The 15,327-nt window shown below is 42.3% G+C and overlaps 1 protein-coding gene across 7 annotated transcripts in view; it reads left to right on the top strand.

Annotated features, from left to right (window-relative positions):
• The window catches only part of kif13a (kinesin family member 13A), an 80,919-nt gene that overhangs the window by 6,326 nt on the left and 59,266 nt on the right, over nt 1-15,327 (top strand). For 5 of the 7 annotated variants that reach the window (XM_084053761.1, XM_084053762.1, XM_084053760.1 and 2 more), the window contains exon 3: nt 15,068-15,083. In XM_084053761.1, the coding sequence (XP_083909887.1) occupies nt 15,068-15,083 (16 nt within the window). The remainder of the gene's footprint in view (nt 1-15,067; nt 15,084-15,327) is intronic. The other 2 variants (XM_084053765.1, XM_084053764.1) reach the window with 1 other exon arrangement.

Raw genomic sequence — 15,327 nt, 5'->3', positions numbered from 1 at the left:
TCCTTTATGACATGCCCAGAGTAGTGTTCATTTGGATAATTTGCTTCAAACGTGTATTTCCAAACAGCACTCGTGCTGTTGTCTGGCCCTTCTGGACAAAAGTCAAGCCAAATCAGACTGGGGAGAGATGGAAAGAGGAAGCGCAATCATTTCATTTTTGTAGAGAGTGGCTCATGTTTGTCACTTAAAACCGTTTGACATATTTAGCAAGTTAACACCTGCAAAACTGTGACAGCTATTTTCAGATGGAGCAAACAAGACGAGTTGAGCGAGGAGAGCTGAGAGCATGCACTCTGAGTGTGGCAGGGCTGCTACATCTGTGTGTGTGTGTGTGTGTGTGCGTGTGCGTGTGCGTGTGCGTGTGCGTGTGTGTGTGTGTGCAGTTTGTTTTATTGACTTTTATACTAGGCAGAGACAAGAAAAGTCATTGTAGAATGCGCCTGGTATTGATAATGAAACATTTTAAAATATTCCGAATCAATATGTATCGAAAAACACAAAAACATTTTTGTTGCTGCACACACTACATCACTGTTTCCCAAACAGTGGGTCGAGACCCATGTTCGGGTCACATTTTTTTGGGTCACGAGTAAATATCCATATTTATCTCGTTTCCTACATTAAAAGAAAAACATTTTTCAAAAGTATTTAATAAATAAAATCAAAACATCTAATCATTTCCATAAATAAATAAAAAAAGGTTTAAGAAGTAGTGAAAATAGCAGATCCACAAGCTTCCAACACGGCGCAAAGCGTGAGCTTGTAGATCTACTATTTTCACTAGTTTGGGTCCTGCTGGGCAAACTGTTTGGGAACCACTGCACCAAACATAGCACTTATGTGCTATGTTCACTGTAAAATAAGTGGGTACAGTATATGGCATATGTGGTGTAGTGGAGGCTGTGCAAAGGTATTAGTAAAACCTTTGTACAGCCTCCACTACACCACTGTCCATAATCCATCACTTGTCTACTTTCACCATGCTGGAATATGATACATGTCCTTTGCACTATATACGCTACACTACATCTTTAGACTTACCGTAGTTCAATATGTATCTCCATAGCAACACCCTACTCACTTCCTGGATTTCCTTTTTCACGGAAACTGAATGTTTTCATTATAAAGCTAGGATCGGTTTAACTCAATTTTGTGGTAATCAGAAAGCAAACTCCATTTGTGGATTTTTTTTTTAACTTTCCCTGGGCAGTGGGTGACTGTTAGTGTCAGTGGCTGTGAATATATTGTTTTGTAAGGTCAGAAACATATTGTCACTGTCGGGCAGAAACCTTGTATCTCCAAATTTAAACTTTCATGTGTTATTTTTGTAAATCAATGCCTTACTTTGTCATACTACAGTGTCACACAAAAGTAGCAAAAAAACGGTTTTGGACATTCAAGGTTACCAGTTCCACTCGACAGCAACGATATGCTATGGCTTAGTAACATCTAAACGTAAGAGACGAAGGAGTGTGTAGTATTTTGTGTGTCCACGGCTTATTTAATGATATTAACACTACAGGGTGGAGGAGAAGCTCTGGCTGTATGACTGGAAGGTGATGAATTAGACTTTTAACCACATATTAACCAGTATCTGGGCATGCCATATTAGGCAAACATTCGTCGAAAGTAGGCAAATTCAGCGAAAATAGACGATCTACAAGCTCTGAACGTGTCACAATGCATCGCATTGCAACTCAGCGTGTTGTGAGCTTGTAGATCGCCTATTTTGGCTATTAGGCGTACAATAGTGAACGACTGATTGTGGTTTTTCAGTGGTTGATGCCAATATTTAGAGAATAGGCTTTTGGAATAGGCTTATGATATTTGGAGAATCTAAAATACAACATTAATAATGTGAAACAGTAACACACATAACTAACAAGAAATGTCAGTCATATTATACAGTACCAGCCTTGTGGCAAGCTAAAACCCTTGAAAATTATACTGTCATAACTCCTGCATCTCACTAAACATTACCAAACAAGAACAAATTACATGCATGTCTTTGACAAATATCGGTCGACCGCTAGCATACAATGAAGTATATAGGGTTACATCATGGGGATATCTGGTTTCAGTGCAGTCTCGCTGGTAGCGCTTGATGGCCTCCCGAGTCCCCACAGTACCATGAAGAATCCAATAAGTCCGGCAGACTTCAGCAAATTCTGGATGATGTAATCAGGCGTTGAAAATCCTGAATGATTAGCTGAGTCATGGGATGTTTGAGGTCGAACACGACAGGGTGTATACTGCTGCATAGCATCTTGACAGAGGCCTGGACTGTCTTGCAGACGACCTCCAACTCGGATCAGCTGGCTTGTTTGATCAAGTTCAGGAGAGCTACTGTCAAGACTCAAGAGTTGACAGTTGTTGCAGGCATTCTTCTGTGGTCCAACGTGGCACGCTAGCCAGTGGTATAACGTCTCCATCTAACTTGCTTTAACTAAGCTTGTCATTTACACCCTAATCTCCTCCTTATGACCGATACATGCACCCCGGAAATTAGGGGGCTCCTAATTTATCTCCTCTGGCCCGTGAATTCATGCTCTGAACTAGGAACGCCATTTCCACTTCTACTGTAGGATTGCAAAATTATGATATATTTTTTTAGAAGGGATTTTGGCTTCATTTAATATAGTGACAGAGAGAATAACACAAGGATGGATTGGAGGGATGACCTACAGCAGAGACGAGAACACGAGAGAGATGACATCAGAGGTCAGCAGCCAAGACGTTGCAGTTATGTAGTCAGCACATGAATTGCCTGAGTAGAGCAGTTAAATGGTTTAATGCCTAGAAGATTATACTGGCTGACTTTCCATATATTTGCGCTGGTTATAATTCTAGGGTTCCTAGCATATGTTTTTCACCATTTTCTAAGAACGATCCCACAGCCAGTAGGGTATTTTTTCCAAAGCCCCGGCCCCCATACATACACATAGAACACAACACATTATCGTGCAAATTTAAGAAAATACAACACATAAACAAAGACACCAACGCAGCAGCAGTCAGTTCGGAGTTGTTTTCACTAACCTGAGCAGAACAGTGGGGGTCTGTGTTTTGCCATCCGTGTGTGCCTGTGGCCTAAGCCGACATGGCCAACATGTGCTGTTTAAAGGTCTTTCTTTACAACTGCACTCTAATGCCCTCAGTTTGCGTGTGCGCTCTGGTGATACTTAAAGGTGCTGGAGACACAGTCAACTTTCCCCCTGCCAAATAAAGGTGGTGTGGGGCAGACATGAGAATTGCAGTGTCTGGGCAGCACTGGTCGTGTTTGGGAGGTGGTCTCGTTCATCTAGAGACGCACAAACGACCAAGTGCCGTTGCACTTCCCAAAACAAACCCTTCTCCAAAATGACAATGCAGCTCTGTCCAAAAGCTGCCCTCAGGAATGTTCCCTTTGTCTTTTCCATTTTCTCTCCCTGTCCTGAGCACAAATAATCAACCTTTCCATTCAGTAAGATGTTGTTCTCAAGAGTTGGGCCTGTGCTCGGCAACGTTGCAACCTTTTCTCAAAGACGTGGAGGCGCGTGCTCCCATTACGGAAAGTACTGTGCGATGCTGATAAAATGATTGAATTCCCCAGAGGCCTGCTTCCCCCTGTTTGTCTATGGGGTGGGACCATGTTTGCATCTCGGTGTGGAAATGAGAAATGATGGCGCCCCTCTCTCTCTAGAGCTGTGCAGGACCTAGATGGGAATCCTGTTTTGCGGAGCTCCAGTCCCATCATGTCACATGTGGTTCCTCATGTTGTTCAGTCTTTGTTATGGAGTTTTAGTCCATAACGACTTTGGTTTTCCTCGTCACGTGATTCTCTCGAAATGCCTCATTTCTTTTGAAGTCAGCTCTTTGTGTTTACATGAATTTCATTTCATGGCAGGAGACGTTTATTGCTGGCGTTTACATCACTTTCAGCCTGGCTGAGGGGTGGAGTGGAGCCAGGCGACGTCAACAAAAGTTTTACGAATGACTTACAATTTGACTCTGTCTGGGAAGCCATCATTAGGTTGTTAGGAGGATTCATTGTACCCAAACAAGTTATCCACAGCCAACGGCAGATCCACAACGCAACAAGTTGTGAGCTTGTAGATTGGCTATTTTCATCGAAGATGTTACATTTGTTGTTATTAGTTGTTAATGATACATTTTGTGATGATTGCACCACCAGACGCAGCCTCATCAGGATGTTTTTGTCATGATTACTTCCTGGTTTGTATTGTCCTCTGTCCACCCCAGCTTCTATTCATTTAAGTGACAGCCACCAAGTGGACAGGGTCAAAGGAGGCGTGTCCTAGCAGTAAATGTGTCACTTCAGTTCCCCTGGGGAGCAAGTTCTGCCATATTATTGACCAAATGATGAACTTCACTTCTCTTTGACTTGTTTTCCACCTTAGGTACTAACTATTATCCTTGACCGTATCCTTATCCTTATCCTATACAAAAATGTAAAAATAAAAAAAGATACATGTTAACAGATATTTATAATGGAGTAGGAACCTTGCTCACAGCACCTTCAATACCTCATGTGTGCTAGGACCAACGCACACATTTTGTTATCCTGTCTTACTATTGCTGCCATTCTTAAATTATTTTCATCTATGCGTGAGCTTATAGATCTGCTATTACCGCTATTCATCGTACAATGAAGTATATAGGGCTCAAGTGGTTACGGTCTCATTGCAGACATGGTCAGTTGTCCAGTGTGTAGTACACAGTACTTGACTTGTGGCCCGCTGACCCTACTTATAATATAGGTGTCAGAAATGACAGATTTAACATTACGGTGTAGTGTTGTTTAGCATTTTATTATGGAAACTTAACTGGTCTAATGGGCCTGTGTTGGCATGATGTGAACTGCTCATGGCACTGCTATTCATTAAGGCTGTTTTGGGATCTCGAGCTTGGCTTTTATATCGGAACTTTGACTCATGAGGCTGGTAGGCTGTCTTGGCTCCCTACATACAGCAGTTGCCTGGTGACAGCTGTTGCCAAGATACAGAAAATGTTCTGGAATTGTGTTGACCCTCAATGCGATATGCCAGGGGCCCGCCCCCAAAATATTTAGCAGAACCTATGGATTTTCTTTGATGAGGTGGCTATTTTAAGCATACATTCGGCTCAACAAAGATCTTTACTCACATTTGGCTCCGTTGCAAAATAACAAGATATATCTAAGCCGAAGGTGACTCCACATATTTAACCAAAACGTCTGGTATGCACTGTTCCTAATTGTACTTTCCCTCAGCTGTGCTGAACAGTGGAATTCACCACCACTAGCATTTTGGATGGATCCATGGCATGCCGGCCTGTTTCTGTCATTAGTGTTAGCTAGCCTACTTCCTCTTAAGCTGCCTTGAAAATAGAACTGACTGTTGATATGTATCATCCTCTGTCAACCTCTTTGCTACGCTCAATCCTATTTTCATGTTTACTCTCAGTCTCAGAGGATCTAGTGAGGCTATTAACCACATGAACCCTAGCATTCCTTTTCTGGTCATATTAGGTGAACATTCTGCAAAAATAGCCTATCTACAAGCTCATAACGTGTCGTGTTGCGGCACATTGTGACTGTGAGCTTGTAGTTCGGCATGTCATTTGGTAAGAGAGAAAAAAAGTTTAGACCGGTCAAGTGACACCGGTCAATAACGTATATAGGGTTTAGTTGTTGAAAGCACCAGCTCTGTCAAAACTCATGTTAAGCTGTAGTGCGGCTCCTTTGACCCAACTCATGTGTTATTTGTCAAGAGCAGAGACTCGCCCCAGCCCTGCTAACACAGCATGGCATTTTCCTACTTTCTTGTCTGCTGCATGTTACAGTGTGACCTCTGCTTTGAGCGGGTGGTGAAAAAACATTTCAACAGTAACAGTAAAAGTATCAATACTGCAATGTAGAAACACTCTATTTACAAGTAAAAGTCTGGTATTAAAAATGTACTTGAGTAAAAGTACCAAAAGTATTGGCATCAAAACATACTTAAAGTACCAAAATGCAATGTAGAAACACTCTATTTACAAGTAAAAGTCTGGTATTAAAAATTTACTTGAGTAAAAGTACAAAAGTACTGGCATCAAAACATACTTAAAGTACCAAAAGTAAAAGTACTACTCATTATGCAGAATGTCCCGTTTCACAAGGAATCATATATATTTGTATTAAAATCTTTTGGAAATAGCTGGTCTACAAGCTGACAAGCTCACAGCACAAGTTCCACCACTGGCTTTGAGTGGGTGGGGGGTGGGGTGGGGTGGGGGGTGTTCCTTTCTAAACATACCCAAAGACCATCTGAAATGTCAGCCTGGAGCCTGCGAGTGTGCAGGGCTGTGTAATCCAACTCTTGCACAGAGACAGACACAGAAGGAGACACAGCTATGGCTGTTGTTGTGGTCGGCTCCCTCAAGCTTATTGGCTCGTAATTGCTTTTGAAACACGCTGACAGCCAAATCAGGGGAAAGCATTAGATGTGCGGTTGGGTTGTGTGGAGGGTTAACAGGGTGGGAGTGCATAGTTTCAGCTACAAATCAGGGGAGAGGAATTAGTGTGTGTGTGTTTGTGTGTGTGTGTGTGTGTGTGTGTGTGTGTGTGTGTGTGTGTGTGTGTGTTTGGGGGGGGAAGGGGGGGTATGCCAGTGCTAGTTGTGGCATACTGCTTACCCACGGCACTTTCAATCACAAATGGCATCATGGCATTTGTCTGTATTTACCACATTAACCCTGCTTAATCCCTATGTTGGGCATTTCATTATAGCAAACATTTTCAAAACAATGTAAATAAGAACAATGTACTGTAAATGCAAATACATAAATACATGTTTCTCTAAATTAGCACATCTACAGCTCACAGCGTGTTGCAATGTGACGCGTTGTGAGCTGTTTTCAAATTGCCAAAGTACAAAATAGGGCTTAAATGGTTAGATGTTTGTGGGTCCATGTTTTTGTGTGTACATGCCAGATGTGTATTTCAGCTCCATGTGTGTGGCATGATGGGGAGCTTCATGTGTGTGACTTGGAATGCTAAATTCAGTGGTTCATGTCATGTATTTGGCCGCGGACCCCCATCTAAAAAGTTTGTGTGCCAGGGACCCCCAGAAGAGAAGATTTATGTTTTTTTTTTAATCAGAATTATTCTAAATTTAACATTTTTGAAAATTTTCAGAAAAAATAAAATAAAATCAGATGTACAAGCTCGCGGCACAAAGTGACACGCTTGTGAGCCTGTATATCTGCTGTTTTTAAATAGCCAACATATAAATGGATAAAGTGGTTAAAATGCTTTGTGATGCTAACTACTTTTGCTGGGGACCCCTGGAACCCCCACAAGGACCCCTGGTGGTCCCCGGACCCCACTTTGAGAACCTCTGGCTGAGTTGGATATGCAGGATCATGTTATGATATACTAGAGCCCCCTAAACCAGGGTAATGCATTTGACACAGTTTACTACTGTACCTCTTTGGCAAGTGCAGAGAAAGACATAACTGTAACGCAGTTTAGATTGATGTGCTTTTTGTTGTGATGTGTGTAATACATTTTTTTCTTATTTTTTTCCGTGCTGCTTAACTCTGATTTCAGATGACACCATATTGCTTTTGGCAGCTGTTTCTAATCTGGTGGTCTAAGTAATGTGTTAAAAATTAATGAAAGCTACAAGTATCAGATAGTGTTCAATAATATTGAGTTATTGTATGATTTATGTTTCAAAGCACTTCTATGATTAGTTATTCACTATCATCATACAGTGTGTGTGTGTGTGTGTGTGTGTGTGTGTGTGTGTGTGTGTGTGTGTGTGTGTGTGTGTGTGTGTGTGTGTGTGTGTGTGTGTGTGTGTGTGTGTGTGTGTGTGTGTGTGTGTGTGTGTGTGTGTGCGCGTGGGGGGGTGGGGGTGGGGGGGCACTGGAGAAAACAACTGTGTGTGTGTGTGTGTGTGGCTGTGTGCCTTATCATTTTTTGATTTGATAAGGTTTGATGGTATAGCAGTATATATTATCTGGGCCATAGTCTGCAGGGCTCACAGAATGCAGCTCGCCGTGGCATAATGACACAGTGGCCTTAATCCCGCACCATAACCACAGGGGACATTCCAGTCTGCCCTCCCCTCTCTCTCTCTGACACCAAGACACACAGGTCTGCTCTGCTCCTCCGGCGGGACATGTTTGAGATGGCAGCTGCCATCAGACAGTCCTTAATACTAGTACTTCCATCTGACACGCAGAATCATGAACGAGACAAATGGTCGTCGTTATTATCGTCTGTCATGCCGCCTGGCCCGGGCCCCGGACACAAGTGACGATATGAAAGGCATGGAGTGTTGTGGTGGCTCGACCTCAGACCCGGCTGAACTCTATAACCACAGCACGGGTGAATCATGACAGAGCTGTGTGTTGCTCAGCCTTTTGGTCAAGATGAAATCATTCATGGACCACTTGATCACTGGACGCCCCCCCCCCAGCACATGCTTCTGAGTGTGTTAATCCATTAACCCATTGAGACCTGAAGTCGATTCTACATGTCTCCTAAATCCAAACAGTTTTCTGAAAAACGTATGTTTCTATATGAGTGGTTCTCAAAATTTTTCATGTCAAGGACCCCCAAAATGATATGTATTTGGCCCGCGGACCCCCATCAAAATATTTTGTTCCAGGGACCCCCCAGAAGCAAAGATTTGAGTTACAAATGTTTGTTAAAAAATGTATATATTCAAAGATTTGCACACATTTTCACGATTTCTCAAAAATAGCAGATCTACAAGCTCATAGCGCGGCACTCGGTGCCACGCTATGAGCTTGTATATCTGCTATTTTTGAATAGCCCAAAGTGTAAAATAATATGACACAGTTCCAGGTCTAAATGGGTCAAGACCAGGATAGCATCCGTGTCATTTTAAGATTTCTTTGGCTATTCAAAAATAGCAGATCTACAAGCTCTGAGTGCCACGCGATGAGCTTGTAAGTAAGCCTTGCAGAGTCCTGAGGCCCATAGGGCAGGAGGCGAGCCTATCTCCTGTTTCCTTAGTGTGAGGCAGCTTGATGTACATGTACACCCCCTGGACATGACGCTAGTATGTCACAGGGACTTACCCCAATCCAACCCTTGATGCTGAGTGCCAAGCAGGGAGACACTGGGTCCCATTATTAGAGTCTTTGGTATGACCCGGCCGGGGATCAAACCCCGACCTCCCTGTCTCAGGGCGGACACTCTAACCACAAGGCCACGCTATGAGCTTGTAGATCTGTTATTTGAAAAAAAAATCTTGAACATTAATTTTGTGCAAATATTTTAATATATATGCATTTTTTAAAGGGAACATTTGTAACTCAAATCTTTGCTTCTAGGGGTTCCTAACTTCCTGGAACAAAATATTTTGAGATGGTGGTCGGCGGCCAAATACATATCATTTTGGGAGTCCTTGACATGGAGAAGTTGGGGCACCACTGATATAGCAACATATGTTTTTCAGAAAACAGTTAGGATTTAGAAGACATTTGTAGAATCCCGGAAGCAAAGATTTGAGTTTGCTTTAAAAATATATATATACTCAAAGATTTGCACACATTTTCACGATTTTTCAAAAATAGCAGATCTACAAGCTCGTAGTGAAATGACACGGATTCTTTCCCCGGTCTAAGTGGGTTAATGATGACACACACATTAAGCCACATGATGGAACTGGCAGTTTCAGGATCCTCCGAGGTTTGGGCCATGCTGGGCGGAGGCTGCAGTGTCAACCTGCATCAGCCACCGAGGGGAAGACCGGTCTGATACCGTCTGGCACTTCTGTGTCACGCCCTTTGTTGCTCGACGTGCTTAGTAGCCCTCGAGCATTAAGTTAACGTGCACACTGTGCAAATTTAATTGAAATTGAAAATGGCCTGCAGCTGTTAAAGGAGTAGTTTACCCCAAAAAAATCTTATTTTCTATCAATTACACACCCCATGAAGCCTTGAATTCATGGAGATTTTTTTGTTTTTGTCGCATTCCTAAGCCAATAATTTGATGATCAAATTATTTGCTTAGGAATGCGACAAAAACAAAAAACAATCTATGAATGCATGGGGTGTGTAATTGATAGAAAATAAATATTCTTTGGGTGAACTACTCCTTTAATGCCTGCATGATCGGATACAATAAAAACCTGTGGGAAATCTGGTACATTTGTGCCTCAGACATAGGCAATTGTCCACAATTCCCTCCATTGTGCCGTGCCGTGCAGCAAAGCAATATTGCGATATATTGTATTATATGAGTTTGGACAGGTGGATCTAAGCTGCAGCTACTAGGTTAGGAGAGGCAGGCATACACCTGCCATTCTAGTTTTCACATCATATAGTCCTTCGCTTCATTAGTTCTAAGTGACAGCATGTAATCTTGCACATGTGGAGACACATCTCAATGGGAGTAGACCTGAAACTACTGTATTCTAACGGTACTCTAACGGTATGCCATAGCTTGCTGGCTCCATATTGTAATGTACTGCATATCAAATATATATGAAATGTAGAAATTTGGAAGTACACCAGATAACTAATATCTTTACAAACAATTTGCTAAATTTGAAAAGGACAAACAAGACTGCAATGATGGCATCCTTAGCAGCCGATCCTGATGTGGTACAAAATGCAAATATTGGTACGATATGGGTCAACCTCTACACCAGAGGAACAGGGTGGGCTCTGTTTGTCGTCTCTGATTAAGACGTCGTCTCTCATTGGAGAAAAGAAAAAACTACTTTCTTTGTTTTTCCTCTTTACTCACACTCTTTCACCCTTATTACAGTGAGCTTGAGCACAGTCCAGTCTACAGACAGGGAATCCGCTGACTGGTCTGTAGTGGGTGGTGGTTGATGTCTTTCTCATTTCTCTGTTGTTTTCTGTGTCGTTTAGTGAGAGCACTTTGCTTTTGGGGTCATAAATCTGTCGCCAAAGGAAACCATCATAGCAGTTCTGTACATGTTTGACACGTCACGACAGCAGTGGCTGTTAAAACTGGTTTCATACCACAACCTGGATTTTGCCCTGAGCAACTAATACGGGACACAGAACAAAATGATTTTGAGAGTTGCTCTTTGACCCTTGCAGAACATCTTTTGACACACATTATGGTCCCAAACCACCAGCTGAGAGAAACCTTTTAGAACAAACAGCCTGGTCCAGTGATGATCAAAACTCTGCACTCCAGTTTAGTTGTTGGAGCGTGTTCCAAGTGGCTCAGTCCACTTCTGCTCCAGTGTTTGAGTCTCACTGAGCCTGTTAGTGAGTGAAGGCGATGCCAGCAGAGGCCCACAGGGAGGGATCTGCTGCTGCAAAGTCATGGGTTGGGGGGTGAGGTGTCTGAGGCAAAGGGCAGAAACGCCCCCAGAAATTACAGGAAAAATGCCTGTAATTAGAAATTGGAGGTGTATGTGTGTGTGTGTGAAGGGGTTCCTGTTTTATGGTATTTTCACCTAAAATATTATTTAAAAAAAAAATCTATCTCCCACAAATGTTATACAACACGTCCTGCATTTGTGGCAGGCATTACAGTCCAAATCAGTGTTTTGGACCCAAGAGTGGGTTGTTAGATTGTGAGTTGTGCATTTTCTGACTACTGAATTGGACCTGCACAACAGTCAAATACGCACGCGCACGCGCACACACACACACACACACACACACACACACACACACACACACACACACACACACACACACACACACACACACACACACACACACACACACACACACACACACACACACACATAAACCTTACAGACGTTGTTGACCCCATGGCCTTTCCTCTAGCGCCACCATTAGCTCAGAATTTCCAATTGCACTCAAGATATCACAAAATCTATTGGGTAGATTGCTGTGTAATGTGAGCAGACACAGAAACAGGCAATTGAACAGCAGGCTTAGAAAGTGATAAACTGTAGTCTTTGTCAAAGAGTTGACAAAGATTGTTGTTCAATTATGGTTGTTGTTGAATAGCCCATACAGATGGTTATCACCTGCAGCAAAGCCTGTGTTCCAGCCACATAAGGACTTACAGTAAACATAAATGAAAATGTAGCACATACTCTCTCATGGTTTAAACTTTTTTGTATAAACCACACAGTAAAGAGAGACAGAGAAGAGGGATGACATGCAGCAGTGGTTCGAGAGCTGGGCTTGAACCCACGATTGCACTTGACACAAACCACAGCTTGATCTGTGCAATAACTGCCTGAGCAGCCATAACACCAATGTGATCTTGGCCATCTTACACGGCTGCGTCCCAGACATCATTTTCACATTGTGGGCAAAACACGTTCTTTGTGTATGATTATTAACTGTCTGGGGTCGTTCAGTGTGACAGGGTCAAGGACAGCTGACTACGATCCGAACCGTAGAGTCATGACCTGGGTAGGCCTGTCACAATTATTACATAATCGTCTAATTGCAATTATTTGAGATAATCGCAATTATCTTTGCATAATCGTCATAATCGTTTCAATGCTGAAACATTTTCACACATTTTCAAATATTAAATAAAACAGAAATAGCTGATCTACAAGCTTACAACGCGTCACTTCGTGACGTGTTGTAAGCTTGTAGATCAGCTATTTCTGCTTTATTTAAAAGCAGAAATAGCATCACTTATAGCTTACAACGCATCAATATCAGCTATTTCTGCTATTTTTACATGAATATATTTTTTTTAAATATGTCAATAATTAGTGTGGTTGCCCTAACAGGGCAACCAGACTATAGTACTCTATACACTTTATTCCACTTCAAGATAAACTTTATTTCAAACCGCATCTCCTCCCACAGTTTTTATCCCCCAATGTCGTGCCATATATCAAAATGACCGTCTAAATCGGGAATCGTGTGCTTGTATTTTGCTAAGAGATTGGTTGAATAGTTTAATTGATATTAATTTATTAGTGCATTAAATTGCCCCATCCACTTTAATGTAAAAGTGAAAAAACTCAAATTCAAGTATTTTTTTCTCAGAAACCTTAAGAGCTAGAGTTATCAGATTTGGAGGGAAAATTCATAATTAAGTCCGAAATTACTTACAAAAATATCACACCATTCGGCCTCATGGTGGCGCTATAACAGCCCCCTTTACGTTTTGGCCCGTAACTCTTGAACCGTAGGTCCTAAAATCAAAATTTCTTTTCACCTGGATTCCTTGGGTCACGACGCATCTCCCCATATAGGCCACGCCCATTTGCGTCAGGATAGATTTTTTGATATTGATTTATTAGTGCATTAAATTTCCCCATCCACTTTAATGGGAATTGCAAAAACTCCCATTCAAGTATTTTTTTCTCGGAAACCGTAAAGGCTACAGTTAAAAAACTTGGAGTGGAGGTTAATAGTTTTTTAAAAAATTATAAAAAAAATAATCACACCAGTCGGCCACATGGTGGCGCTATAACAGCCCCCTTTACCTTTTGGCCTATAACTCTTGAACCGTAGGTCGTAAAATCAAAATTTATTTTTCCCTCCTTGACTCACGACGCATCTTCCCATATAGGCCACGCCCATTTGCGTCAGGATAGATTTTCCGCCATTTTTAATTTTCTTCAAAACACACTTTTTGCTCCTTTTCCTTCAATTATTTTCCAAATCTCACACAAATCGGTACACGTGATCTATGGACCCATGCGATAAACCTATCCAAGCGGAATTTTGATAGTCCGTACCTTTCGTCCGTAAATGGCTTCCAAAGTTAGCGGGAGGGGCCGTTTGACAAAAAATGCCAAAAATCACGAACGAAACGTCCGGTCAATCCCAAATTTGAATCACATGTCAAGGGTGGTATACTAAACCAATCCCCAAAAGCATTTCCACTTTGATCCATAGGGGGCGCCACAAATGCACAAAATGTAACCGTTTGATGCAAAAACATGCATTTTGGGGGATCAATCCTCTCAAAATGAAACGCAGGCGATCTCAGGAGTGACGTGAAAATGTAATTGGCGCAGTCTCCGACGGTATTCCTCCCGGCGTATTGCTCGAGTCCCGACCGGCGTTTGCGCAACCACACTTTGCAATTGCCAATTGCGACGCGTCTAGTTTCTATATACAGTATACACACACACATACATTTCAGTTATTTGTTTTATCTGCCCAGTGCAATGTTCAACACCAAACACACAATTAAATCGTTAATCGCAATTATTTGAGTGACAATTAATCGTCAACTTAAATGTGTAATCGTGACAGCCTTGGACCTGGGTTGCATTTGTTCAGTGACTGCGTCAAACGGACTCAGCCGGTGTTAACACCTTCCACAGATAAAGATGGCCAAAATCGCACAGTGTGTGCTGTAGACATCTTGCTCCACATTTTGGAAAGGAGATCCGCATGACTTAGGCCTCACATTCTTTTGTCCTGGGCTCTGGCAGTGGGTACTGTGTGTTGTGTGGACTGGAGTGGAGTGCTGAGGTAATGCTGCTGGGTTCGGGGGCCTCCCCTCTCTGGGCTAAGTACACAGGCACCGAGCCTGTTTACCCAACAGAGGCAGTGGGACATTGAATCCTAAATCTCTTCCCTTCCTCGCGCTCCACTGGCCCAATTATGAACCCAATAACAGCAACCTGCCCCTAACCAGGAAATGCCACAGTGTGGAAATGAATGAATGAATGAATGAATGAAGAGACAGGGATGAATGAAGGGACCGCACCAGGAGGTCCCACTGTCTTTCTTACTATTGTCATAGTTTTCTGTGGGGCGAAGTCTTCCCAAATGGCCCAAATAGTTTTCTGCAGAAATGTTTAAAATTAAGCCCACACAATATTAGTGTTTTAGCTGGAAGCCATTTGTGTCCAAAGAGTATTATGAGGAGTTTCCTTTGTGAGAAGACATGTACAGCTGTTCTGACTGTGACATTATATTAATGCGTACCGGTAAATACATTATATGAAGTTATTTTAATGCTAACAATGTCTTCTGTGTGTTTGTGTGTCTATCCCTCTGTCTCCCTCACTGTCTGTCTCTCTCTCTCTCCCTCCTGTCTGTTTGTCTCTCTTTCTCTCTATCTGTTGTTCATTTCCCACGCTCTATCACCACTGCAATCGGTGCTGGTCCCATGCAGCAGGAAACAAACAAAGGTATGTGATTCATTCAGTTCATTTATCTACTGCATGTGCATACATTTATTTGCACGCAATGATGGAACACAGTTACAAAAAACAAAGTCTCCGGTAGGAGACTCAATGGAGACTCATCAAATTATTGGCTTAGGAATGCGACATAAACAAAACATCTCCATGAATTCAAGGCTCAATGGGGTGAGTAACCGATAGAAAAAAAAGAATTGGGGGTGAACTATCCCTTTAAAGTGCTCATGTGGCC

This window comes from Gymnoscopelus microlampas, assembly GCF_963454915.1.
Source record: "Gymnoscopelus microlampas genome assembly, chromosome: 3".
Lineage (NCBI taxonomy): Eukaryota > Metazoa > Chordata > Actinopteri > Myctophiformes > Myctophidae > Gymnoscopelus > Gymnoscopelus microlampas.
The sequence above is the reverse complement of the archived record's forward strand: the minus strand, read 5'-3'. Positions and strand labels throughout refer to the sequence as shown.